General features: G+C 43.5%; 1 protein-coding gene across 28 annotated transcripts in view; it reads left to right on the forward strand.

Moving 5' to 3' along the window:
- The window catches only part of TCF7L2 (transcription factor 7 like 2), a 182,232-nt gene that overhangs the window by 142,560 nt on the left and 13,810 nt on the right, over positions 1 to 25,862 (forward strand). For 8 of the 28 annotated variants that reach the window (XM_075026386.1, XM_075026393.1, XM_075026394.1 and 5 more), the window contains 6 exons: positions 11,323 to 11,455; positions 13,555 to 13,657; positions 16,415 to 16,501; positions 22,926 to 23,066; positions 23,939 to 24,098; positions 24,837 to 24,956. In XM_075026386.1, coding sequence (XP_074882487.1) covers positions 11,323 to 11,455; positions 13,555 to 13,657; positions 16,415 to 16,501; positions 22,926 to 23,066; positions 23,939 to 24,098; positions 24,837 to 24,956 — 744 coding nt within the window. Of the gene's footprint in view, positions 1 to 1,480; positions 1,619 to 11,322; positions 11,456 to 13,554; positions 13,658 to 16,414; positions 16,502 to 22,925; positions 23,067 to 23,938; positions 24,099 to 24,836; positions 24,957 to 25,862 lie in introns of those variants that run through there. The other 20 variants (XM_075026387.1, XM_075026396.1, XM_075026397.1 and 17 more) reach the window with 8 other exon arrangements.

Genomic DNA, 25,862 nt, shown 5'->3' on the forward strand with positions numbered 1-25,862 from the left:
CCCTCCTTGCTTCATCTGCCCCTAAATTTTATTTTTATTTTTTTTCCCCCGGGTCCTGGGTGCCAGTTTGCGTCTTGGTTTGGTTTGCCTTTTTTTTTTCTTTTGGTTTGTTTCGTTCAGCCTTCGCAGATTAAACTGCCACTTAGAAAGCAAACCAGGAACCGCTCAAGGTCTCCCAGTTCGAAACCGGTTTAATTTTTTCCCCTCTATTTATTTAGACCTGTTGTTTCATCCTTTGGGGCCGAGGGGGGCTGAACTCGTTCGCGTGAGTCGCCCAGATGTTGCGCGGGGAAGACAAGTGTTTGCAACTGGTCCTCTTCGGCGCCTCGTCTGCAGCAGCCCCCGTCCCACATGGCGATCGCTCTCCCTGCGCGCAGCATCCGTCACTATTAACAAACTCCCTTAGAAAGTCAGGAGGGGAAGAGCGCGGCCACCGTTTCCTAGTTATTCCCCTTTAAAGCAGCCTTTCTGGCTTTTGCCCCTGTTGCAGAGTAACTACTTGGCAACTTTAGGGAAAGGGATAAATAAGAGCCGGGAGGTTGACTCTTGGTGAACTCGGATGCTGCGGTTTGCCCTCGGTACCCGGCTCAGATTTGGGAAGCGGGCATCTTGCGACGCTCGCGGGCAAGAGCGAGGCGCAGGGGAGAAGGCTTCACCCTTGCTCAGTTCAGCGATGCTCTCTGGGTACCCCTGTTTATTCTCACTTAGGAGCAGCTTGGGAAAATACAATAGCCAGGGCACCGTAACGTTAGCGATCTTGAAGCTCCTTGTGAGTTGCTTTTATAGTGGGGTCAGTGGTTTACAGAAATATTAAATACTAAAGGAGAAGGGGGCGGGGGGGGGAGACCAGAGCTAATGGTAAAGGTCTGCCAAATGTCACCTCAGTGTCACAATGACAAGAAAATATATTTTCCTTACAGCTCTCCCCCTAAGAAATTTGTTTTGAGGGATTTGACAATCTTGCAGATAAAGTGACTGCTTGCTACACTTAACTGATCATGCTCCCTCACGGCCGGCCGGCGTTTCTTCGCTGCACTTAGTAATACCTGTGCAACCTGGGTTGTAGTAGCATTGTCATTGATTTCCAAGGTAACTGCTTTTTAGCTCTTCTGAGCAGACATACCTGCGTGGGGGGGGGGGGGGGGGGAAAGTCTTTTCCCCACTCCCTGGAAGGATGATGGTAAAGTGCTGTATCAGAAAAGACAGGAGGCTTCTCTAAATTTTGATAACCGCAGCCGACAATTTAGAAATAAGACACTTCTCACAGCCAACATGACAGTGGATTTTGAGCATTCAGAAAACACCAGGCCAAAAAACTGGAGACATCTTGATCTTTTAAGACAGCTTTTCCAGTACTTTAAGTGAAGGGGGGGGAGCGGGGAAAGAAAAAGAAAGAGAAAAGCTGCAAGGAAAATAATACAAAGCCAGCACAATTGGCATCTAGACAGTAAAGAAAAAAGTTTTGGAGGTTAAGAGAAGGAAAGACAAAGCTGTTATGTACCCGAGGGATGCAATTTTAGTGGGAATGGAAGATTTGAGTGGTAAAGGAGGAGCGCTTGCCTCTGGGTTCTCTCTCTTCCAGCAGTTCAGCTGCTGGCATCTCAATTTGAATTGCTGGGTGAGTAGCACTTTCTGTGTGCGCGCTTTCCGTCTTGACCGTTGAACTTCTGATGTGACTTCTCTCCCTCTCCCCCCTCTCTCCCTCTCCTTTTCTTTCCTCCTGTGTGGAATCAAAAAAAAAAGGGGGGGGGGTGTTGAGAAATCAAGCAGGCATCTCCAGCTGTGACCTTTGTTAGCGACGTTGTTTTTATTTATTTATTTTATGGTAATCATCTTTTTTAGTAGGGGGAAGCGCGACTTTTCGATGACACTTTAATTTTACAGCGGTGGCGAGGAGCCAGCGGCAGAGCGCCGTTTTGTCGCGACACAATGGTGCAGCGGGGCAGAGTTGTTGCACTCCTCCTCTTCGCCCTTCCCTCCGCCTGATTTTGGGGTTTGGTTTACAGAAAGTGGTGGCGGTGGGGGGAGAATTTTTTTTTCTCGTGCATCCAGGGTGGGATCGGGGTTTGTCGCGGGGGGGGGGGGGGGGCTGTGTTTCAGAGCCTGGTGTACAGCAGGTTTCAGGGGCTGATTTCTGGATGCTGAACAATGGTTACCAGCGAGGGAGAAGTATGTGTGCGTGTATTAGCTGTGCGTTACATCCGCAGTCATACATTCACACAGTGACCATGACATCACTAGCTTTTCTTTTCTTTTTCTCCTTTGGGGCGGAGGGGGCCACTTCAAAGCTTTCTTCAGTTCAGTACGATATTTCCTTAACTCTGAAACCATGAAGGTAAAAATGTTTGGGTTGTTTTTTGGTTTTTTGTTTTTGTTTTTTTTTTTAAGGAGAAAAAGTTGGTTTGTAGCAGGGCACATACGTTACAGTTAAGGGGGTTTGGAGGTGGAATGGTTTAACTCTTGTCATACACAAAACGAGTTTTATTTTTTTTTAATTATTAAAATAGTATGTAGTCGTTTTTAATTGGGTGCTTTTGATCCTGTGTTTGGCTGACACTCAGTTAAATTTTCTGAATTCTTCAGAAAGCTCAGCTGTAATATAAAGCTGAAAATTTTAGAGACACTACATAAAAATAATTTCACCCAGTGATAAAAGAATATGAAAAATAAAACTGAATGTTGATAAATATGAGGTAGCGTGTTTTGACACAGTGGTTCTGTGTTCGTTGTCAGAAGTCCATGAGACTTTTTTTCTCCTATTAATATGTATTACAGAAAGTAAACCTACCACTCAGCCAATTCTGTACGTTGCCCGTAATTATACACAGAAAATAGAAATGTATTTAACAATTTTAGAAAGCATCGCGTTTTCAACAGTGGTGTTGTGGGAGTCTTGAGTTTTCTGCTGTTTTCTTTTCTAACTCTGCCAAGCTTGCTTACAGAGTCACTCGATCCAGCAGGAGGATTTCTATCACTTCAGTACTCTCTGGTACCTTTGCCTGAGTAGCTTAGTTGATTTATTTGCCTTTTCCGGTATAAACCAAGGGATAAAATTCTGTAGAATTCATCTAAAATGAATTAATCTAGAAGGACAGTTATTTAGATGTTTCTTCTTTCACTGCATGCTGTTGCATATGTGGGTTTTACATGGCTGGTGATGAGATCTTGTAAGCATTTTACCTTTTGAGGAGTTCTTTTTATTGGGACTTGGGGCAAAAGGCCTGACAGCACTGTATAAATGTGCCTGTTTCTTTTCTTCCAAAATTATTTGCAAGGTGTTTCAGTTCTGATGTGCATTTAACATCACATTTTTAGGGAAACTTTGTTGAATTTTTTCAAGAAGTAATTGATCTGGACTTACTTAATTTCATCGCTCAGTTGTTTTGTGGCGGCATGTAATGTTTTTATCACATTAAAAAATGAAAATGTTTTCTAGAGCTTTGTTATTTGTTAAGCTATTTAATATACATCTGCTACATATATTGTGTATCGGCATTGAGAACAGTCCGCTATAATTTGTGAATACTGCATTTTAAAAAGCTGTACTGAAAACTGGGCATCGTATCTTAAGACATGTATATGTATGTTAGTTTTTTTAATAATGCTGGTATTACTGAAATTGCTGAGTATAAGTGGGTATAGGCATGCATGCTAATTTTTTTTCATTTCTTGCAGTTTTTTAACAGCCTCACATTCAAGTTCTTATTGTAGACAGAAGTCACAGATACCCTAACAAAATCAGTGGAGCTGTTTCTCCTACAGTATATATCTGCCTAGTGCTGAAATAAGCGATTTGTATGCAAGAATTAAACCTGTTTATAATGTGGCATTTTAGAGAATGCTAGGCAGTAAGTAAAATTGCATTACTAGGTATTCATACAAAGCTCATAACAGATAAGGTCTATGAGGGCAGTTATAAGCACCCTTTTGCTTATATTCACGTCTCCCTTCTTCCCATCTTTTCTGAATTTTTGTGCTTGCATTATTACTCTATATCTCTCCCCTCTCTACCCCCTTCGTGTTCAGGACCGTTTCCTGAAGACCTGCTTAAGTTTCACCAGTCTCTTTGCTTAGTGGTTGTGTATCCAGCACACCTTGTACTGGTACTGCTTGAGAAAACAGTGTTTTTCAGTTTTAGTCTAATGTATGCCAAGTCTTTCTGCTTTTTGCCTTCTTAGACATGAATGAAGGCTTGCCTGCTCTACAGAGATAATATCTGTCTAGTAATTAAACTAAAGTATGCGAAGAAAGCACAGTGTTTGTCAGTTTGGGGAAGAAACCGTGCCTCTCCTTTTGTAATGGAGGAAGTAGATCTGGGCACCTCGATGCCTGAAACTTGAAGAGTCTGAGCACTACCCTGTCCTCCTCATATGGGGAAATCCACCTGTTGATCAAATCTCCTCTAATTTTGAGATGCAGCGTAAGGCTTGGCTGGATGCGCGCAGGCCACAGTTTCTGGGCTATAGGCTGGGGGAACTCCGGTGTCCCAGTTTGTACGCCAAGATCGGGCAGAGCGGGTGCAGCAGAGTGCTTTATCAAAAAAGCATTAAGAGAATGAGTGAGGTAAAATCTGACTGGCGTAAATGTAATTCCAAGTGTTGCTGAAGGATCTCAGAATATACAGCTGTGTAGCAGGTGCTTGTCTGAGTCTGACCTGGCATTAGAGTAACACCACATGGTCCAAGAATGCAGCACTTAACTTGTATTTAAAACCCCAAGTTTCTTTTTTTAACTTAAAAAAACAACCACCACCACCCCCCCCCGAATACCATAGCAGTAGGATTACAGTCCACAGCAGCTTTGAAAGCAAAGTGTGAGCACACTTAATAATAATGTTTTACTATGAGTGTTTTTAATTCTCCTGCATAAGAACTAACAGGCAGTAATTAGATAGCTAAACCCCGGTTCTTTCCCTTTTACGCTAGAGGATTTGGCATATGCTAATTGTCACCAGATCATTTCACATAATTGCCTTTTGGCGAAATTAAGTGGAAATTTCCTGAACATCTTAAATCCTCGCTTCCCCGCCCCCTCCCCTCAGTACCTTCGCTCCCTTACAGGAAGGATGCCGAAAATGTCAAGCACAGTGCCTTAGTGCTCCTGTATGCAGGATAGTTAAAGGGAAGAAAAAAAAAAAAGAAAACGATTCTTTTCTTGAATGAATTGCTGGACACTTAAAGCCAGGAAGCTGATTTTGTTGTTTTGTCTGAGAGATTGCTAATAGAGCATGGGTTGTTGTTTCTTTTTTCTTGGAAAGCCGGCAGTTCTTGCAGGAGCAGGTAGGCACTCGCTGGCCTGGGCAGTGGTCAGGGAGGGAGGGGGAAGAAGCAGAAGGATGCAAAAGTGTCCCGTTCCACCCCCCCCCCCCTTTTTTTTTTTTTATATTTATTAAAGGGTGGGCAGTGGGGGGTTGGTTTTTTTTGTGTGAAGCTCTGTCTAGGGGGGGTATTGTCCCAGCACATGGTTGTCAGTGCTCCTGTCATCATTTGTGTGAAAGAAGAAAATGAGCCTTTTTTTAGCAGGGCGAGTTGTGATTATCAATGGAGGCCTTGTCTCCCGCTACAATGGGCAGTTAGCTTAGGGCAGGACCTTCGGCAGAAATCAGCTACATTAAACTGTGAAAGGGCTCAGGCCACTGTATCAGCCATAATGGAGCAAGGGGAAGTAGTTTTCAGGAGAAAATGCTTAGTCAGGTGTGAAAGCATCCTTAAAAAAAAATAAACTGTGACTCCACTAGCTAAACAGGTGGGTAAAATGAAATCTTCAACTTTTTCAGGAAATGCTTCATCGCTGGCATTGAATTTTTATGCTTGGGAAGGGGATGAGGACCAAGTTACATAAAGCTAGTGGGTTTGGTTGGCTTTAGCTTTTCAGTTCACCTGAATGGTTTGCAGTTTCCTTGTTGAAGTTTGGGGTGCCACCTGCAGCGGTTGCTGATGTGGGTGATCCCCGGGGCCGGAGTGGTGCTTACTGATGGGTGCTCTGCTTTGGGTGTTGGTGACCTGGCTGGAAGTGGAAGAATATTCCAATATTTGCAGCAATATGTTGGGATTTGCCTTTTCTTGCAACTTAGTTTTCTGATTTGGGGGGTGGTGGTGTCATTCCTAGGCAGAACCAAGGAGAGATCAACCTTTAGAAAAAAAGAAACTCTCCTCTTACGAGCATCTTCGGAGCTGCAGAGCAGCTCAGGAACATCTGTTAGCTTTTCACTGGCCATAGTCAGCATAACTGCAATAGCACCATCTGGAAAATACAGGGAGACAAGTTATAAACCTATTTTTTAAATGTGAACTGATATTGAATGGTACCCTTTGCTAAGCCCAGGGAGCAACTCCAGGAGGGCCTGCTAATTCAAGACCTTCTGCATCCACCCTGGAGGAGGGGAAAAGGCTGACAAACCCTCTTCTGTGCTGCTTTTGTTTTATTGTATTAAGCTCATAAAGGCACTTTCAGGGCCCATCTTTCTTCAGTAGAAAGGGAAAGCAATGGGGAAACGGGGAAGAGGAGGACATGGCAAAGAAGGCAGGCGGAGCTCTAGCTCCATTTGTTTTCAGCGTCTATTGATTAATAGGTTTTAAGGTGAATGGCATCCTCTCATTCCTCCTCCATTACTCGTAGGGGAGGGAGGGGAGGGGGCTCTGGGGGTCCGGGGTGCAAGTGTCTGATCAGTCTCTCCCTTGCCACGCTCCCAGTTGCAGGCGGTCGGGGGGTGCCCGGCGGATGGCACCCCATCCCTGCCTCCCGAGCAGGACTTGAGGCTTTAAGTACACTTAAGAGGTCACCCCGGGTCGGGGAAGGGGGTCCCTTCCCTGGCTGCGGCTGCGGGAGCTGTGCTGGCAGCAGCCAGAGTTTCGGGCTGTGCTGGGGCAGGAGCATCCTCCCTGCCCTGCCCTTGGCTGCTCGGCCGGGAGCGTGGCAGAGCCCAGGTTGCCACCGGCCACTCGTCTTGAGGCCGAAGGGTTTGGCTGCTTCGCTGCTGCGATGGCATGGTGGCTTGTTTTCAGCCTGGGTGGCTTTTTCTTGCAGACCTGCTTTTACTAACACCACGTTATCCCGGCGAGGACAAATCCTCCGACCTCTCTGGCATGTTTTTCTCTGACTTTGAGTTGATACCATGTTTTTATTACCAAAGCCAAACAAGCTATGAATTTGCAAACAGAAATTGCAGTAACAAACTCTTCCTATTTAAAGGTTGGTTCCTCTTTGTGTGCTCAACAATACAATGTTTCATCTCGTGCAAGTCTTACATTGCTTTCAGAGACTTAGGAACTATTGATTTATACAGCGTGTATTAACTTCTTCAATAAATGGGGAGTATTCATCAGTGGGGTGTATTAAATTGGGCTGTATACGCATAGAAGCATCTTTCATCCTGTTAATGAAATGTCCTTACCGCGCAACAAAGACTAATACACAGCAATTTATACACACAATCCCCTGCAATTTAAATCTGAAGTTCAGATATTTTTTGTTGTTGTTCCCTGAAGGCACCTAGCAAAACTTAGGCTAAATGGATCTCAGTATCCCTCTCCAACATATATCAGTCCGAAATTTGTTCTGGGTTGGGTTTTCGGTTTGCTTTTTTTTTTTTTTTTTTTTTTAATTCCAGAGCTCCATTATTGTTTAAAGTCATCTGTGTTTAAGCACTTCCAGAAGCATTTCAAATTCATATAGAGAGATTTAGTAGTTGAGTCTCTATGGGGACAATTTCCTCTGGTTTGCTTCAGGCGGGGGTTATCAAGAAAAGCAAACTTCTGTTGTTTTTTTGCAATTCTTTACCGTGCCCTCTAGCCCAGCGTATGAGAGCCCAGCTTTCAGTGGAGAGGAGTGATTTATCAGCAGATGACTTGGTACTTTGTAGATGCTGGGATTTCTCTCTAGAAGTCTCCACTTGTTCCCATCCTATTACCACATGCCCTGATGCTAATCTGTGCGTACCAGTGCAGCTCCCCTTTCCGTGCCTGACATAGCCATAAATGGAGTTCTTCAAGTTGCCAGAGAAATTCCTGCATCTCACAATGGCTTTTAGCTTAAAACTACCCTTGATAAAGTACTGGAAATGTATATTGGAGAAGGACCTTTTGCAGGGGGATGGCTAAGGTCATCAAATAGGTATCTCCTATTGATGGCTTCTGCGGTTTACCTTTCATTGCCAGTGGATGGGGTTAGGACCACATTTGTTACTCAGGCAGAGCTCCCATTGACTTCAAAGAAGATGCCTGTGTGGGATTAATCCTGCTCTTTCCTAGCTAGTCCTTTCTTTTTCTCTTTTCCAAGGAAGCTTAGTTAACTTCGGGAATGCCGCTTTTAAAGAGCAGCTTATTTAGCATATTATGTATGATTAGCTTGGCTTGCGAATTGTGCATGCTATTCTGAGCAGAGTTACAGTCCCTTCTCCCAGTGTGTGATAAACGGCGCAAAAGAGGAGACAAACCCAGCCCGGGGTAGTGATACAGATGCAGACTGATTTGCAGGGGCAGTGGATCATGCTCTCTGTCCTGGAGAGCGTATTTTTGAGCATGTAGATGACAGTTCCCCCTTTTGCCCCAGTACATTCCTCCCATACCTCTGCCCCAACATCGTCAGAGTGGCAAAAAAGTATCCTACCCTTACATCCAGTACTTTTATATGAATTGTCTGAGTGCAGGGCAGTCACCCACGTAAAAATGACTTACCTGGGGAAGAGTTTGTAGACTAAGGTTCAAATGGTTTGTTGTTGATTTTTATTTTTTTTTCCTTTTGCTTTTTATTTTTCTCTGAAAGGTGTTAAGTAAAATACATAATAATTTAGCACTCATGCCGTTTTGTGGAGATATTGGCGGGGGGGTCTTGGTATTTCAAAGCAGTGGGTGGTAGTTTCCCACAGTTTACATGTAACCCCCTATGGTATATCTGTCTTTGGCGATACAGGCATGTAAGTCCAGCTTTCCTCTCTCATGTTGTTTCTTGTTTGTCGGCTTAAGTCTGACCCTCTAATGTTATTCTGTCACTTACTTATTTTTTTAACTGACCGGTTCCAGTTTCTATGAAAATAAGCTCTCCATGGAAGACAACCCTCAGTGTCTGTCAGGATCTGGGTGAGGGTTTTTTGATGATGTGAAGATAGAGTTGGGAGAGCACAGAGCTACAGCAGCTAACAGCCACACTGTGGGTCACCTAACAGCAAGAATTCACACAGTTCTTGGCCAGCAAAAATCCCTCTTATTGGAATGATTGTTTTTTGTGAACCAGATCAAGTGGTCATTTGGCATATAATGCCATGTGTTGTTGAGTAGATGCCTGCTAGTTTGCATGATGATTTGTTATGTGAAGTCCTTGACAAACCTTTCAGTTACTTTCGGACTGCTTAGGTTGGTTCACTTGGAAGAGAACAGATGTGGGGTTAGAGCATCTCCTTCGGCTTTTTGAATTAAGGGGCTAAATCCCCATCGCTCCTCTGATGTGAAACCACTGTGGATCTGTGTGGCCAAAAGTTGTCCTTGGCTGCACAACTGGCAGATCTGACCTACAACCCAGCCAACACAACATGCTGTAATTCATAGCGTTGGCTGTCGCGACCACGCTCTGTCCTGCGTGGTGGCTGCTTGACGTGGGACTCTCCTGTGCCACATGCATGGTATTAGAGGGGAATCGTTCCACGGAAGGGCTGCAAAGAGAGATAAACACAGTAAAAGTTGTGGGAAGCGTAAGCGCTACTCTTTGGCTTGCTTCTCTTGGGTGCACACTTTTTTTCTGCAGGTTATCGAAAGGGTGAGTCAAATAGCTGCGTATGGCTGAGGCTGGGGCTGTAGGGGAGCTTCCTGGGGTGAGGGAGGCTGCAAGAGCCGAAGGTGAAGCTTAGTTTGACCAAAACACGATGGAGGGACTTCTTGTTTATTCGGGGAAGACTGACGTGTCTTTTCCTCCAAGCTCTCGGTCTCTCTTCCCTCTTCCTTCCCCCCAGTTTAGAAACTCCTCCCCAAAGAATAACTGAATTCTTTTTAAAATGCTCTTAAGGGAAGCTCGGAGCATTCGAACGGAGATCAGATAATAACTTGTCTAAAGCGGTGCGGCGAGGGCGCCTGTGTTTGGGGTGCTGGGGAGCGAGCGGTGGGGCCGGAGCCGTCCTCCGAGCAGGAGAGCGCTGGCGGACCCTGAACGGCAGCGGCGCTATCGGGGGCCGCCCTGGTATCACTACTTTATTTTAATGTGATTCCTTTTACTTGATGTTAATGCAAGTTGTTCCTTACTTAAAGTAATAAAAGGAAATGAAGACACATTCTAAAATGAAACCTGACTCTAATCCATTCATCATCTAATACCAGCCTCTTTATCTTTGCTGGTACCTAATCTGGTTAAATGTCCCTGTTGTAGGATTTTAGTGAAAATCCTCTATGGGGAATAGGGTTTTTTGCAATTGGATTACTTGCAGTAAATGGTCCAGCAGTTCGCTTGTTTCAGCTTAATTTTTTCTTTGTGATCTTGTAAGGGTAAGTTACAGTTCAGCCTGCCTTTTCCTTTCATTCATTCACTCCTTTTTTTTTTTTATTGTTGTTAAGAAAAAGATTGCCCACCCCCACCCCCCCTCCAAGCTAGGAATGTGGGAATGTGTCAGGGAAAACCTCCTGATATCTGCGTGATTATTCCCCCCACAAGAGTGTTAATTTCAATGGCTTTATCTGTGTTTTTGCCATTATTTATATAGCTGAATATTTTAGTAGCCTAATTCATCAGTATCCAGTTTCCATTTATTAGCGCTCTCTGATGAATTGATAATTAATCACCTCTTCTAAAATATATATATATATATATGTAAAAAATATGCAGGTGATTGCTTGTCAGCTTAATGCTTGCTGATGAAGGGAATACTCTAGCACTACAAAGGCTTTTTATCTGGAGTATTTGCAATGAGCAGTAAAATGCAGAACTGAAAGTGAGGACAGGAAGGGGAAAGGAAAAGACCTGCAGGTCAGTGAGCATTTGGGTCTCGTGCTAATTAAATGGGGGACTCTGTCAGCCCCTCACTAAGGAGTCTGCCTGCATCTTGGAGGTGAAGCACGAGATTATAAAATAAAAAGGAAAAATTTTGAAGAATTGCTGTTGCTCCATACAGGAGCACGACAGGTCAAAAAGATTAAAGAAACTCAAGAGCAGGGAAAGTGTGTGAGGAGGTTTTAAACAAGAGGGTGGGAAAACTGCAAGGGTGACGCCAAGAAGGGATCTGAAAAAGTCTGAGGACCATGTTGAAATCCTGGGTACTCGGCTTTCTGTAAGTCGTGCCTCGTGCTGCAGTGGGGAGTACCCGGCACTCCTCTAACGCCGTCGACCTTTTTCTCTTGACAGTCTAACAAAGTGCCAGTTGTGCAGCACCCACACCATGTACACCCTCTTACGCCGCTTATCACGTACAGCAATGAGCACTTCACACCGGGAAACCCTCCTCCACACTTACCAGCTGATGTAGATCCCAAAACAGGTAGGTGGGAAATAGTTTGGGTTTTTTGGAGAGTGGGTGGGTGGATCTTTTCCATTTTGTGTGTTAGGGGGAAGGAGTGCAGAAGGAAGGATTTCCCATGCTAGAGCACCAAAGGGGGCATGTAAAATGTCAAGTGCATGCAAGAACCCTGACAAAGTAGTTTCTTTTTAAGCCAATTAGACTTCAGAAGGAAACCTACTGGGTGAATTTCCATAAAGCTTCTGCAGGGTGACACCAGAGTTGCATGTGTGGGGTCATTTGCAGGTGTGTTTCTTTGCAAGCATGATACCCCACGTAGTAGTTCGATCGACCAAGTGCTTGGTTTGCATGCACGACCCAGAGAGTTAAACATGTATGTTCTGTGATCTGCACTTACAAAATTGCAGCTGGAATTTTAAAGGTGGTGGGTCATGACCGGTTTCAAAATGAATCTCTTTTAATTCCCCAAATCCCATTGTTTCTGTGTCAGGAGTTCAGCCATTTTTCTCCTATAATGTTGAATTTTCATCCACTCTAACTACTTAGCTCCAGCTCTACACTTGCAACTCTTTTCCCCAATGTAAGTCTACCCAACTCTCAGTTCAGCCTGAAGGGCAGTCGTCTTGAATATGGAGCACCGCGTAAAACCCTGACTAGATTTATTGGTGTTACAGAGTAGAATTTACATGTTATTCTAACTTTTTAAGAGTCCCTGTTTAACCTGAGGGCCCAGAGAAGTCAAACAGTGTCAATCTTCTTTCTTCAGGCTGCATTGAGTTCCTAGTGACAGTGGTTTTGTTTCTGTTAATCCAAATCCCAGCTAGTTAATTGGAAGGTACATCAGAAACTGAATTCATGTCAAAGGAAACGTTCTGTGTTGGCCCTAACGTATGCAGATAATTTATCTAAACTCCAGCCCTTGAATGAGGCTGTGCATTAGCTGGTTTTCACTCCCTACGCTTCAACTGGGGCCCCCTTCTAATTGTGCTTAATGCTAACTTCACATGGCTTAAAAGGAATCCATCTCGCCATCCCTGGGTATTGCAAGTGAATGGCATAGTCAACCTCTCATTTAAATAATGGTAGTACAGGGAATAGCTTTTAAATGGTTATCGTAAAACATATGATTAACGTCTGTAGACTGTTTACTTTTCTTCTGTGAACATTCTTTCAAGTGTGCAAATAGCTCGCCGGATGGTTAAAGCCCAGTTAATCTGTTTGGGTTTTGTAATGGAGAAAAAGCAATGTCTGCATGAAAATGTCACACAAGAAGATTTAATTTAGAGATTAAAAGCTTCCCAAGTGACTTAAAAAAATAGTTTTTAGCCATGAATACAGTAGCCCTTCCTTTTAATGCTCTCTGTTTTAATTTTGCTTCTGCTGTGTAATTGTGCTCTGGCTTGTTAATTGAAAGACCCAGTCTTGTAACCCTTACTCTTCTGAGTAATTCTCACTTGCTCTTAAGGTAAGGAGAATTAAGATTTAAGGCTTGTGTCTGGAGCTGGTTTCTGCTCTCCGAGTAGGAACTGCACCAGTTTTAGAGAGGATGGATGGGCTCTCTGTACTCCCCTGCACACCTTCAGCATCTGCCCCCGGTTTTACCAAGCATTTCCAGGGGCTCTCACCTCCACTCCTAGGTTTTGGGAAAGGTTTCCAAGGTTTGCTCAAAAGCAAACATCATTAGCAATTATAATGACTTTGTAACTCGGTTTGGAGGTTACTTTGGAATAACGCCATGCTATACCCAGTCAACATATAGGTTGGGTCTGTGCTTTTTGGTGACTTTGAGACTAAAATAACCATGAAGTTGATAGAGGGACCATCTTTCTATTTAGCGTTTAAGGTGGCACCTAGCACAGTGTCACAACAAAACTATAGCTGAGACTCCTAAATTCTCATCCTAAATAACAAAATAATTATCTCTGATTGGACTGCTAGATGCCAAGAGGCTCACTTTATAAAATAAGACTATGAAACAGTCTTTGGAAACCCAAAGTGAAGCCATCAGTATTGTAATAGAAATGAATTGATAGCAATTTAGAAACTTATGTGCTTTTTCCTTATATTTTATTTATTTCCATGTCTCAACACTAATGCTGCTTTATGTTCCTCTTCCATAGGAATTCCAAGGCCTCCACATCCTCCAGATATATCTCCTTATTATCCGTTATCACCGGGCACTGTAGGACAAATCCCCCATCCGCTAGGATGGTTAGTACCACAGTAAGGAGTTCCATTTTTTTAATTTCCTTTTTCTTTTTTGATGTGTAAAATTTATGTTAAAAATCATGTATATGTGTGTGTGTGTGGGCATGTGTGTGTGTGCATTGAGATAAGTCTGTTTGCCAACTGCCACTTCATTGAGTGGTTACGAATTTACCCACCTCATGAAGATTAATTAAAACTTATGCCAGGTCATGTGGTCTTAAACAAACATGAGCAGTTGGACACAGCTTTGCATGTCATCTCAACCAGCTGATGGCTCGTGAAGCATGAATTTTTAAACCGATCTGCAGAAACGTCCTTTTCTCGTTAATGCCCTTACACTGCACCATGTGGGTTTTTCTCAGATTTGGTTTTCTGTGGGCTCAGTGTGGTTCTCATGGACTCTTTTTTACCAGGGCCATCCTCACTCTAAATGTCCAATTTTAAGTTTCGTTGGCCTTCCCCGTTGAAACCCATTTCGTTTTCCTTGTGAAACAGTAGAGCTTTACATCGGCCAGCGAGCAGCGTTCCTGGTCGAGACGTGGCTGGGCAGTTGGCATCTGAGGAATGGAATTTTCTTGCAAACAAGAAAGAGGAATTAGTTTACTCTAAAACTGGCTGAGAGAAAAGCCGTGGAAAGTTAGTTTGGGGTTTTGTTTTCTTTTCAGCTTCTCGTATCCCACTTGCAGAGCTTTGTTGGGTATGAGGTTCCCTCCAGTAATTGAGTCCTTATTTTCTTTTTTTTTTCTCATGTTGCCATCTCTGCAATGGGTTTGTAATGCATTTAAGCAGTGCCTAGGCCTTTTGTACAGTATATTTGATTTAAATACTTACACGTTTTTATTGCTGGATACAAAGGTTCTCTGCATTACAAATCAAGACTATTACCCTATTTTTCTCACATAACAGGCCTCAGGTTTGGGGGAGATCATGTTTCTTTAGAAATGAATTGCCCAAAGCTAGAAATGGTTTGTTCCTGCTCGAGGTTGTTTGGCCAGCTGTGCTAAAATACCTCCTCACAAGTTTGCCCTTCGTAAGGAAGCGGAGTTCACACCCCCGAGGAGAGCAGGGCAGAGCAGGGGGTCCCCACACACACCCAGGTCTCGGGCAAGGAGAGGGGTTGGCGTCCAAGGCTTTGGGGGCCTTTCTCAAGCACAGAAGTGGGGATGCAGGAGAGCTGGAGCTCAGACCTCGGCCACAGCAGCCTGCCTCTGGCCACTTTGCAGGCTGCCCTTCCTCGCAGGGTGGTCGTGCAGCTTGGTTGGGTAGAGGCTCTCCCACCCTGAAGGTGAAGCACGTCCATCAGCTCTGCAGAAGGCTGTTTTTCTGGAAGAGCACAGCATGAGCAGAAGAAACACCCAGAGCATTGTTCCCTGAAATCTTAAATTCCTCCTCATTTGTGGCGATTTCCTTTTTACGTAGGACACCCTGAACGCTGGTAGAATGTGTGTCAGCTCCTTTTCTTCTTCTTTCTTGCTTGCAGGGCCTAGCTGCAGTACAGCCACCTCATGCTCCTCTGTTGCAACTGCTTAGCTCAAGTTTGCACAGTAACAGCCTCAGCATTTAAAATAAATATACTCGGCTAGCGCCAGAAGTCAGTAACATTAAAGACATGAGAGCGCAGGGAAGAAATTCCTCACTGTCGTTGACCTGCGCCTCATTGCTCATATGTGCCTCTCTTACATTTTTATGTGGGCAGACACAGGTTTGTCCTCCTTGAACCTCCTGTCGTGGCTGCCAAACCACGTGGATGTTGCCATGTGTGGCCAGTTTCATCAGACAGGTGCTAATGGCCACCTCGGCCACTGGAAGACTCTGCCGTCACCACTGGTTTATGACAAGTCAACATCCATGACATACTTATCCACCCACAGCTCTTACAGCCTCTCCAAGTGGTTTTTGTTGAGGGGTGATACCATCACATTTGCTTTTGCTCTAGGAGAGCAGCATGTCCAACTTTGCAGAAGTAACCCAAGATTTTTATTTCCCTTCTTGTTGGCACTCATGCTTCAACTTCCCAACCCATCTATCCTCAACTGGCCTGGATGTCTCTAGCATAGTACCCCCCCAGAAAGCATCCTGCCCAGTCAGATGATATATTTGAAGGACAGATGAAAAGAACTAGCCAGCACAGACAAACCTCAATCAGAAAAAGTTGTGTGTCTTTCATGAGGATGCTGTTTTGCATGTTGCTGTATTTTTTAATTATTGTAATGAGGTGTGATTGTCTATTGGTTACCCACAATACTTCTTGGGGACTCTCCCCCGGTAACTCTTGTCAACACTTGTTAATCTGACAAAAGGCTACAAATTAAGCTCTGTTAATTTAATGTTTTCTCACCGAGATCTAAATACCGAAAGAGGCCCAAAGCGCAACTGAAGTCCTTTGATTCACTGTACTTTATTTTGGTATAAATTTACATTCATTATTGTTTTCCTTTGGATGTGTAGCCCTCAATTAGTGTGATGGCTCCATTAAAGCAAGCGAGACTTCGCCTTTAATTATTACAACAAAACACCTAGTTTCAGCTTGGGGAGAGGGTCTCTATTGACATAAGCAGAGGTTATAAAATTTAATTAGCCATTCCTATCAGATTTATGGCATTCAAATTGTTCTGTGTTTCTTTCCTTTGATCCTTGCTGTACAATCCCCAAGATTTTTGTTCTGATCAAATGAGAATAAAGCTTACTGTGCAGAGAGAAGTTTTTTGTTGTTTTTTTTTTTTAAACCCTTTTTTCTTTCTCTCATTCTCTCTTTCCCTTCTTTTTTGCCAGGCAAGGTCAGCCAGTGTACCCAATCACGACAGGGGGTTTCCGCCACCCTTACCCAACAGCTCTGACTGTCAATGCTTCCATGTCAAGGTGAGTTCAAATGCTGAGGTCCTGAATCAAGAGCAAATGTGTCTCCTCCCGCTGCCCTCCCTAGAGGAGAGCATTTCATCTAGGAAGCGTATTTCTGAAAGCACTTCAGTTAAACAGTCCCCATTAGTTTTTCAGTAGGGCGGAGGAGGAGAGGACAAGGGGTACCTTCCCATTTGAGGAGAAGAGGGTGTCCTAGTGCTGTCATTGGGCTTTAAGAATTTGGTTTTGAGGGAGAGGTGGAGGAGCGGGAAGTCGTCTTTAAAAGCCAAACTAAATGAAAAAGCTGGGAGAATGTGATGTTGAAAAAGCAAGGAGGAGAAGTCGTGATGCCTTTTGCTTTCTCGGTGGCCGTCACCCAGAGCAGCGCGCTGTGTGTGAGAGGGGAGTCTCGGGAGGGAGGAGGGTTCTCCTCAAGCAGAGTTGGGAGGAAGGTTATTGCGCTGTGTTTTCCCCCACCAAAGCTCCAAACACTGATAGTCAACATAAAAGGGCCTGCCTGACCCTCTAAGGCTTTAGAAGTATATATTTCTCCCCCTCCCTACCTCCAATTAATTCCATCTAATTTTCCAGGGGCTGCTAGTTTTATTTACAAACTGGTTGGCAGCACTATGTTTAAGTAATCACTAATTGCTCCTAATGATAGTTTTATTTTCTGTTCATCTGATTTTCAGTCTGGTTAATTAAATCGGTGGAGGTTTAGACTTTCCTGATGGGCTGAAACAGCTAATCCATTTTGATGATGGCACATAATTAAATTAGCATGCATTACATAGCAAGGTTCCACGTCTCTTCCCTGCTCTGTCCCTTCCTCTCCATCTCTGCAGTTTAATATGTGAAGGTTGGTGTATAGAGGATTTAAGGAGGAAAAGGTTGCGGGGAGGGGAGTGGGGGAAACACACCTCATTGAGAAATGGAAACCTGTAGCTAGAGCTTGTGAGTGAATGGGTAGGGAAATAGTGTGTTGTGTGCTTTAGGTAAGTAGAGTAAAAGCGGAAAATTAAAATTTGCTCATGTTGTTCCAGCAAATAGAGAAACAATTGCAAAACCAACTTAAAAAAAGTATTTGATAGACCTAGCACGGGGGAGAAAAAAATCCTGGGTTGGGGAGAGAGCTGCAAATTTAAACAATGGTTCCCTCCCTCCATTTAATCTTTTTTCATATCTGTAAAAGACTTGCAGGCATGGTGTGAGGCAAAGTAGAGCTTGATTTAGTTTAATTGTTATTAGAGAGGCTAGTCATTTGAGGGAGGGGGGAGATGTGGGAGGGGGGAGGCTATATTCCCAAGATAGGCTTTATGAAAGGTATCTAGTTAAAAAGAGTACACAGCAAATTAAATACATTATTGTGGTAATGGGACGACAGAAGTAGAGGTCTATTATACTTATGGCAGTTATAGGAAATGTAGGCTCCTTGCCCTGTTCTAGCACATCCTTTGATATTCATTCCATTCAGCAGCAGGGCCAGGACTTCTCAGAATTAAGTGATGGGTCATTATACTTTAAACACCATGGAGAAGCCTAGATTGGCAATTAAACAGCACTTGCTGACACTCGCTTGTGCCACCCTGTGACCCCCTTTAGATTGAGTTGTTGGAGCTCGGGGCCCTCAGCCTGCTAAATTGGTAGCAGGCACTTCTCCTGACGAGGGCTGGCTCTGAAATCTGCCGGCTTCAAAGGGAGCAAGATCATGTATAAACCATAATGTGGGTGCACCGTGGCTCAAAAAATAAGGCAGGAATAGATGAAATGTTACAAGTGCAAGGGGAAAATGAGAGAATAATGACAAATCTAATGCAACTCAAAGCAGAATTGTTGCACAGAAAAATGCATCCCACTGCTTGTGCATAAAATCAAGGCAGGCAGATGACATCCAGTTAACAGAAGCATGTCAACAGTGAAGTAAAGTGAGAGTGAGTAAGAGAGAAGCCCCTGAGACAGCCAGGAACAAAAAATTAGTTGTCCTTAACAAGTTAAGACTCATCATTATATTCTGGCTTGGAGCCATAAAAGGAGACAGTGGTGTATAATGAGCTGCTTAGAATTTTTAGGGTGTTTATTGCAATTCATGGAATACTTGTCTAGAGAAAAAAATACGGGGGGATGTCTTAGGCGAAGGTGAGAGGTGTGCATATACGCACACAGCCTTTCTTTTTGTCTCTGACATAAGCCCACACGCGCACGCACGCTCAGGCGCACACACAGGCTGATGAATAGATTTAAGATGTTTATCCTTTGTTTCAGCCCAGAAACTCCTCTCCTGGTTTCCCATACATGGGAACACCCTCTGGGCAGACTGTGCTCTGATATGTGGTTCGACACGTGTTTTCTCATGCCCGCCGTATCAGCTGGAGCGCCTGGGCTCAGCCGCGGGACAGCCCTTGCCCTGAGTAGCCAGCGGAGTTGGGAGATGGGGCTGGCGTGCCCGGGGATGCCCACGCTTGCCTGCAGACACGCTTTTCACGGCTGGCCTCCGGGCAGCAGTCCCGCAGGACCCTGGTACAAGCCTTGGGGTCGCTGTGTTGGCTCTGCCCAAACGTCGAAGCCAGGGCAGACCCCAACCTCACTCCTCCATCCACGTTTTTCCAGAGCCTTCCTTTAAAAGTAGTTCCTGTCTTTGCCTGCATTATGGTGTAGACCTTTGGAGCACGTAACGCTTCCCAACCCTGAATATTCCCTAAGCTTAGTAATTACAGTTCATTAGTTAGAGTGTGCTTATGAATAGTTTATAAAAGGTTAATGGGTGACTAATAGTGATTTTCATAAAAGGTTTAGACTATTAAGGTAGTGTCTTCAGGTTGTTTTAACCATTTACAACCCTTTGTCCGCTTGTAGCATCGCCCCGCTCACTTTGTATGCATGCAACATGCTTATAACGTCTCTTGATCCTTCATTACCCCTCTATAATATGCCCTTAATGTAAATTGAGACAGGGTTAACTGACTGATGGGCAAACAGTGGACCCACTATGAAAAAACAACTGCTGTGAGAGGAAATCAGGAAATAATTTAGCAGAATTACACCAGACAAACGCTGCACAGCAGTTAAGTGGTGGCAGTGGAAAATACCTTCTGTAATTGAAATTTCAGGGGAAAATCACTTTTGCTGAATGTAATTACTGAAGTTGGAGTGTAGCCAGGAACTTAAAAGTTAACACTCTTCCCTGACTCGTATTGCCATGTGAGTGGATGTCTACATGGAAATAAGTAGGCATTCAGACTTCGGGCTGAACCCTTACCCAGCCCACTGAAGTCCATGGGATTGTGAGAGCAACTTTGGGTTCTGGAGCATGTTTTTATAGACCCAAACATAGGAAGGAGTGCATAAGTCCAATAGCCAGCCTTGTATCTTGGAGGGAGAGAGATTCAGTGTGAAATAATCAACAGTCATTGGTAATGAACACACAATTTCCTTGGGGAAACTGCCACCCCGAAAATAACTACTGAGCTGCAGCTGGCTGTTGATGAAGGCTGCCGTGTCTCTGAAGTTTAGAGCTCAGCGGGTAAAACCTCAGCCCAGCTGAAATCCGTGGAGGTTTCACCATCCGCCAGGCTTTCACACAACGTGCGTACGTAGGCTTCTCCTCCTCTGCTGCACCACTTCTCCATCTGGTCACTCTCCAATGTGCAAATACTTGCTCTGTTTCTCCTAAATGGTAATGGGGAAAACATTTTTCTCATCATTAGGGGGGAGAAGTTACATTTTTTGCATATTTTCTTCACCCTCCTTTTTTTTTTTTAGCCGGACGTACTTAAATCTTCATCAAAAGTAAACAAATAAGTAATGCCCTATCTTTTGTTGAATTTGTGTCCTTTGAACATCCTGACCGTGCAACAGTCCGCCATGTAGGCAGAGTTCATTTTGCAGTGTGTTTGAATTTTTGACCAGATCCTCATTTGAGAAGCAAGTCTATGACCCAGTTATCATGGCCGCATCAAGGGATCCTCTTCAGAAGCTTAACAGACACCATCTTTTGTCCCCATTAACTCCAGCTGTAATCAGTCTTTTGTGATATTTGGGAGCCCTTCTGCAGTGATGAGTCTAACCTTATTCAGGTCCACTGTCATGCCCTTCTGTCCTTGTGCTACCACTGCACCCAGCTCTTCTTCCTTGCCGGTGTATGCCCACTGCCCTTCCCACTGTGTCCTCATGTCCAACAAGCGCAGCTCTTCCTGCCCGTTCTCTGAAGGTAGGGTTTTCGGCTCCATCTTCATCCTTCATTGTCCCGTTGTCGCTGGCTCTCGTTCCGGTTTGAACCCTAGCTAGCCCCAGCAGCATAGTCCTCTCTTGAACCCTGGGTCTTGCCTAGGACAGACAGTCATTCGATAGAATGTGTGTCAACTTTTTATCACTATGCTTATATTACTTTCAGTGAGGTCAGGATTTTGCCATGGGTTTTATTTTCACCCATGTTTGTAAGTTAGTTTTTAAAAAAAACCTCTTACTGTCAGTTTTTATTGTTTGCATTGTACTATGGCTGAAGGCCCCAGGCACTGTGTGAACAAACTTTAAGCGTGTCCAATCAAAATACATACACACAAAAATAAAGAGAGTGTGGAGAACAGGAAAAAATGGTACAGAGGCCACAAGTTTGTGTCTTGCTGATGGTGAGGCAAGTCTGTGGCAGAAGTGGGACCAGGACGTTGGTCTCCTTGCAGCCTCGCCGATGTCTTCTGTTCTGACCTACCGTGCACCAAAGCATTTCCCAGACGTGCGTTTCTCTCCCGGCTACTTTTGTCAGAGTGGGGAAGGCATTTTGACAATCCACTTGGAGATTTGTGCCCATGAGCCTTTAGCAGAACTAGGAATGGCCGTTTTGCTGCCCCTTCTCCTCTTCCCTTGCCATCACACCCTCCTCCTTTACTTCTTTCCATGCCTTTGTTTGAGAGGAGCTGCAATTCTCTACAGTTTGAACAATTTCACATTCTCCCTGTCAGTCCCTGCTCTTCCCACCACTGCCTTCAAAGACAAAATACTTCTGTCTGATGATCCTGAGTACTACCAGCTGATAGACAAAGATCCTCAGAGCTCGTAGTGGACAGTACCTCTTGTTCATGAAAGTACTACTGTGTCATCTTGTGAATGTAGGGAATGTCTAGGCAGCTTGGGGTGGGGGGGAGGAGGCGGTTAAGCTCACTAATGGAATTTATAAGAGGGGAAAAAAAAATCCCATTATATTTCTGATACTTGTATACAGTCTACTTATCCGTGGTATATCACCCCATTTTAAATCCTGTTCGATAGAAAAAATCATTGTATGTTGATGATAGAAGAAATAATTCTTTATCCCATTGCATGTTCCATATTCTTGGGGTATTTTTTTTGGACCAAGATGGTTCAAAAATCTGGGATGAGGGTAGGGATTTGCAATGATAAAACACCTTGTCATTTACCAGATCACTTTAGCTTTGGAATTTTGGGGAAAGTTATTTCTTAGCCAAAATTTTAGCCTAGATCCCATTCCCTGGAAACCTGTTGACTTCAGTGGGGATTTTCTAAGGGAAAGGCAGGCAGTCATAGTGTGCTTTCCTTATTCACTGCAAAACCTTTCTGAGACTGTTGAGAAATAATGATAAGCAGTCAATCCTGCTTTTGAGAAGTTTGCTCATTTTGGGTCAAAAATCTGCATGATTGTGCCATGTTCGTACTGTGGTCCCGACTGAGCAATTAGATTCATGCGGAAGGATTGCACATCCCTCTGAATCCAGTTGCAGGACCGGGGCCTGTCCAAGTATATGACCATAAACCATAAAGCTGACAACATTTTTTCCCTTTCAAAAGGCTAGACTGTTATTTTGCATGAATTTAAGCCTTCCTAGGTTACCTTAATGGGTCAAAATTGACTGAATTCCACGATCTTCCCACCATCTGTTAAAGCCATGTGGCTCAGAGATTTATTAGACACAAATAAATATTTTGTCTTGCTCCATCAACACAATGTAGCTAATGAGGCATCTATAAGGATTATCAAAAATGCATCTAGATTGTCTTGGCATTAATATTTTATTTTGCTGTCAATATGGAATAAAAGATGTTATCCCAAATTCACAACATGATTCAGAACTATAAAAATTGATTCCTTGGTTGCTGCACATGATTTCTTAGCAAAGAAATGGACTGGTGGATTTTTTTGCAGGTAGCTGCAATTCCACTTTCATCCAAGTTCATCCAGTTGAATTTGCCTTTTGTTAAAGATGTTAAAAATCATGATGTCTCATGTCAGTAATGATAATGAAGGGGAAGATTGGCTTTAATGACATTAGGAGAGTCATTATGTTTAATTTATTGCTAATTAATGCTGCCAGCTTTCATATGCTTTGTCTAGCTGTCATGTGCTTGTTATATGCCTTTTTTTTTTTTTTTTTTTTTGTAATGTGTGTACACATCCCTCCCCATTCATTCATTTTTATTCTGACGATTTACACAGCTTTCTCTCCTCTAGGTTTCCTCCACACATGGTCCCGCCACACCATAGTTTACATACAACTGGAATCCCTCATCCGGCCATAGTCACACCAACAGTCAAACAGGAATCTTCCCAGAGCGACGTCGGCTCACTCCACAGCTCGTAAGTTGTTGCTTCCCGTGTTTTCTTTTTGGAACGCCCAAAGCATCACCAGTGCATGTGTGGCTTTTAAAAGGGCTTGGATTTGTGGCAATGTTTTTGCTGTAAAATACTTTTTTAAATTGCTTTTTCTCTTCTGTTCTAATTGCTTTGAACATGGTTTAACTACCAAAGTGTGCCAAAATAGTGGTTAACAGTCTTTCAGAGTCATTCTGTGACATGTTGTTCACATGTAGACTATTCATAGACGAGTAGTTATTAATTTCACCCATTTTAACAAAGAAGTGGAATTTTCTTGATCAAGGTTCAAGCTTCTTGACCAGTTTCCCTGTTACTCAGTGCCCAGTTTGAAGCCGTGAAATACTGGATACACAACAGGAGACAATACATTAGAGCATAAATGGCTTGTTCAAAGCTGCAGAGAGAGCTGGTATCAAGTTTAGGTTTGAATCGAGGAGAGCCTTGGTCTGCCTCTGCCCCTAGTGCTTCTGGTGCTTCTTGCCTTTCATTTCACGGGTGAAGCAGAAAGGCAGCATTTTGATTCCACTGATGATAGGATGTAATTATTTTGTCTACCACCATGTTCACAAGCCCTCCCCATGAACCCATTTTCCTGGGTGCCCATGTACTTCCAAGGTTCTTCTAGGGTCTGAGAGGGTACTTGGTGATATTGCATAAACACACAATGGAGTTTTCTTATAACGCTCTTAAAACTGTTCTCATACAGCAGCCAGGGTGAAGGCACTAGAGAACCTTCTGGTTCTTTTCCTAGAGATTTCTGAGGATTAATGCTAGAGAGATTGAGGGGATTAATTTAATAAATTCACAAGGGTTCTCACTGTGAGGTTTCTGTCTGTTGTATCTTTACCCTTCAGAAAACATCAGGACTCCAAAAAAGAAGAAGAGAAAAAGAAGCCACACATAAAGAAACCTCTTAATGCATTTATGTTGTATATGAAGGAAATGAGAGCAAAAGTTGTAGCAGAATGCACATTGAAAGAGAGCGCAGCCATCAACCAAATCCTCGGTCGAAGGGTAGGTAACAAGGGAGAAGCACAAGCAGGGACTGAAACTCGGTAGGATTCACACCTTCTGAATCCCTGTGTTTTCCTGATATTTTGATAATGGATAGGGAAGTTGCTAAACCAAAGGCCTTGGTTTGGTTTTTGCTTTTCGCAAACGCTTTTTGCCAGTGGGGTCATTCATGGGGAAGAGGGGCAGTTAATTAACAGCAGTGTTATTTCAGTGTTATTTCCATGACCTGTAGATGGAAAAACCGCAGACTTTTATTTTGTCCTAAAACAGGCAGAAAAATAAATGGGGAAGGAAAAAGCCTTTGGGTACAGTACCGGTATCAGCACCTCTGAGAGCTAGAAGAGGAGAGGGGGTGCCAGTGGGGAAAGGATGGGGAGACCTTCTCTAAACCTGTAACTGAGATCTGGCTCAGGCCAAGTGGTTCAGCTTCTGGACCCTCTCCCCTGCTCTTCATTTTTGTTTAGTTTTCTTAATTCTCCGCTCTCGTCAGGAGACAAAGGGGCTGAGTGAACGTAAATGATTAGTTATGACTCAGTTGAGTTAACTGGAGTTATAATCTGGAGTTATAAATAAAATATGAATGTCAGCATGCCAGATCATCTGGTTTTATCTCTTTTTTATGAAAATCAATTCTAGCTGTATTTATATATAAATAATACACTCTGCTGTTAACACGCTTAAAAAAAAAAACCACACTTGTGCTTTTTATTTTGTCTTTTTCTCTTTTCTTCACCTCAGTGGCATGCGTTATCCAGAGAAGAACAAGCGAAATACTATGAACTAGCAAGAAAGGAACGACAGCTTCATATGCAGCTGTACCCGGGCTGGTCCGCACGGGATAACTATGTAGGTTCCTATGTAGGTGGAAATTTTTTTAGTAGTAGAGCTTGTAGAAATGTATATGTGACCTGCTGAACTACGACCACACATTGCACACAAGCACTACTTGGAAAGCGTGCCTCAGGATCCCAATCTGGTAACAACAACGGACGCTTCCCTCTGCGATACTAAAACTATTGGGGATAATTCCCAGCCCTCCACTTGGAAGAGGCTTCCTGGCTGGGACTAGTAAAAGGTTAGAATTGGGGCATGACAGTAGAGCTCTGTGAAGAAACTCTTGCCTTCACTTTTACCAGCGTCTGGAAATGCTGTTTGGCTTGCTGGTCATTTTAAATTTCATTTTTTTAAAACAAAATTTAAAATTCCCCTAGTATGGCTCCTCTCCTTTCCACCAAAAAGATGACTAATTAGTGTCTTGTGCTTATCTGTGTGAGAGTATAGTGGAAAGTGGAAGAATGACTTATCCTAGCTTCAGAGAAGGACTGGCAAAACCAAAAGTGTGACTTGTTTGAAAGTCTTACTCTCAAGTGGGGTTAAATGAATTATTCCACGCTCTACTGTTGTATATTTCGATTATGTTTTGCTTTTTCATGGCCATGTTATCTCCCCACACCCCCCACCTCATTTTTTAAAGTGTTTTGGAGTTTGTGATCAATTAATGGAGTGTTTTTAAGATTGATTTCCCCCCTCCACCTTTCAGAAAGCTTGTTTTGTAGCTAAAAGTGGTAGAATTTTCTGTCTTAAAAACATAAGGCCAGCGTTGTAACCACTTACTGGTACTATATAACACCTCCTTCCTTGAAGGGTAAGCAGTGCAGCTGGTAGTAAGTGTTTGCAAGCCTAAACCCATAAATTCTTGACAGATTTGTGGATTGGTGTGAGCTCTAAACCCTCTTTAATAGGATTATAGCAGCATCTTGATTA

This window comes from Buteo buteo, chromosome 4, assembly GCF_964188355.1.
Source record: "Buteo buteo chromosome 4, bButBut1.hap1.1, whole genome shotgun sequence".
Taxonomy (NCBI): domain Eukaryota; kingdom Metazoa; phylum Chordata; class Aves; order Accipitriformes; family Accipitridae; genus Buteo; species Buteo buteo.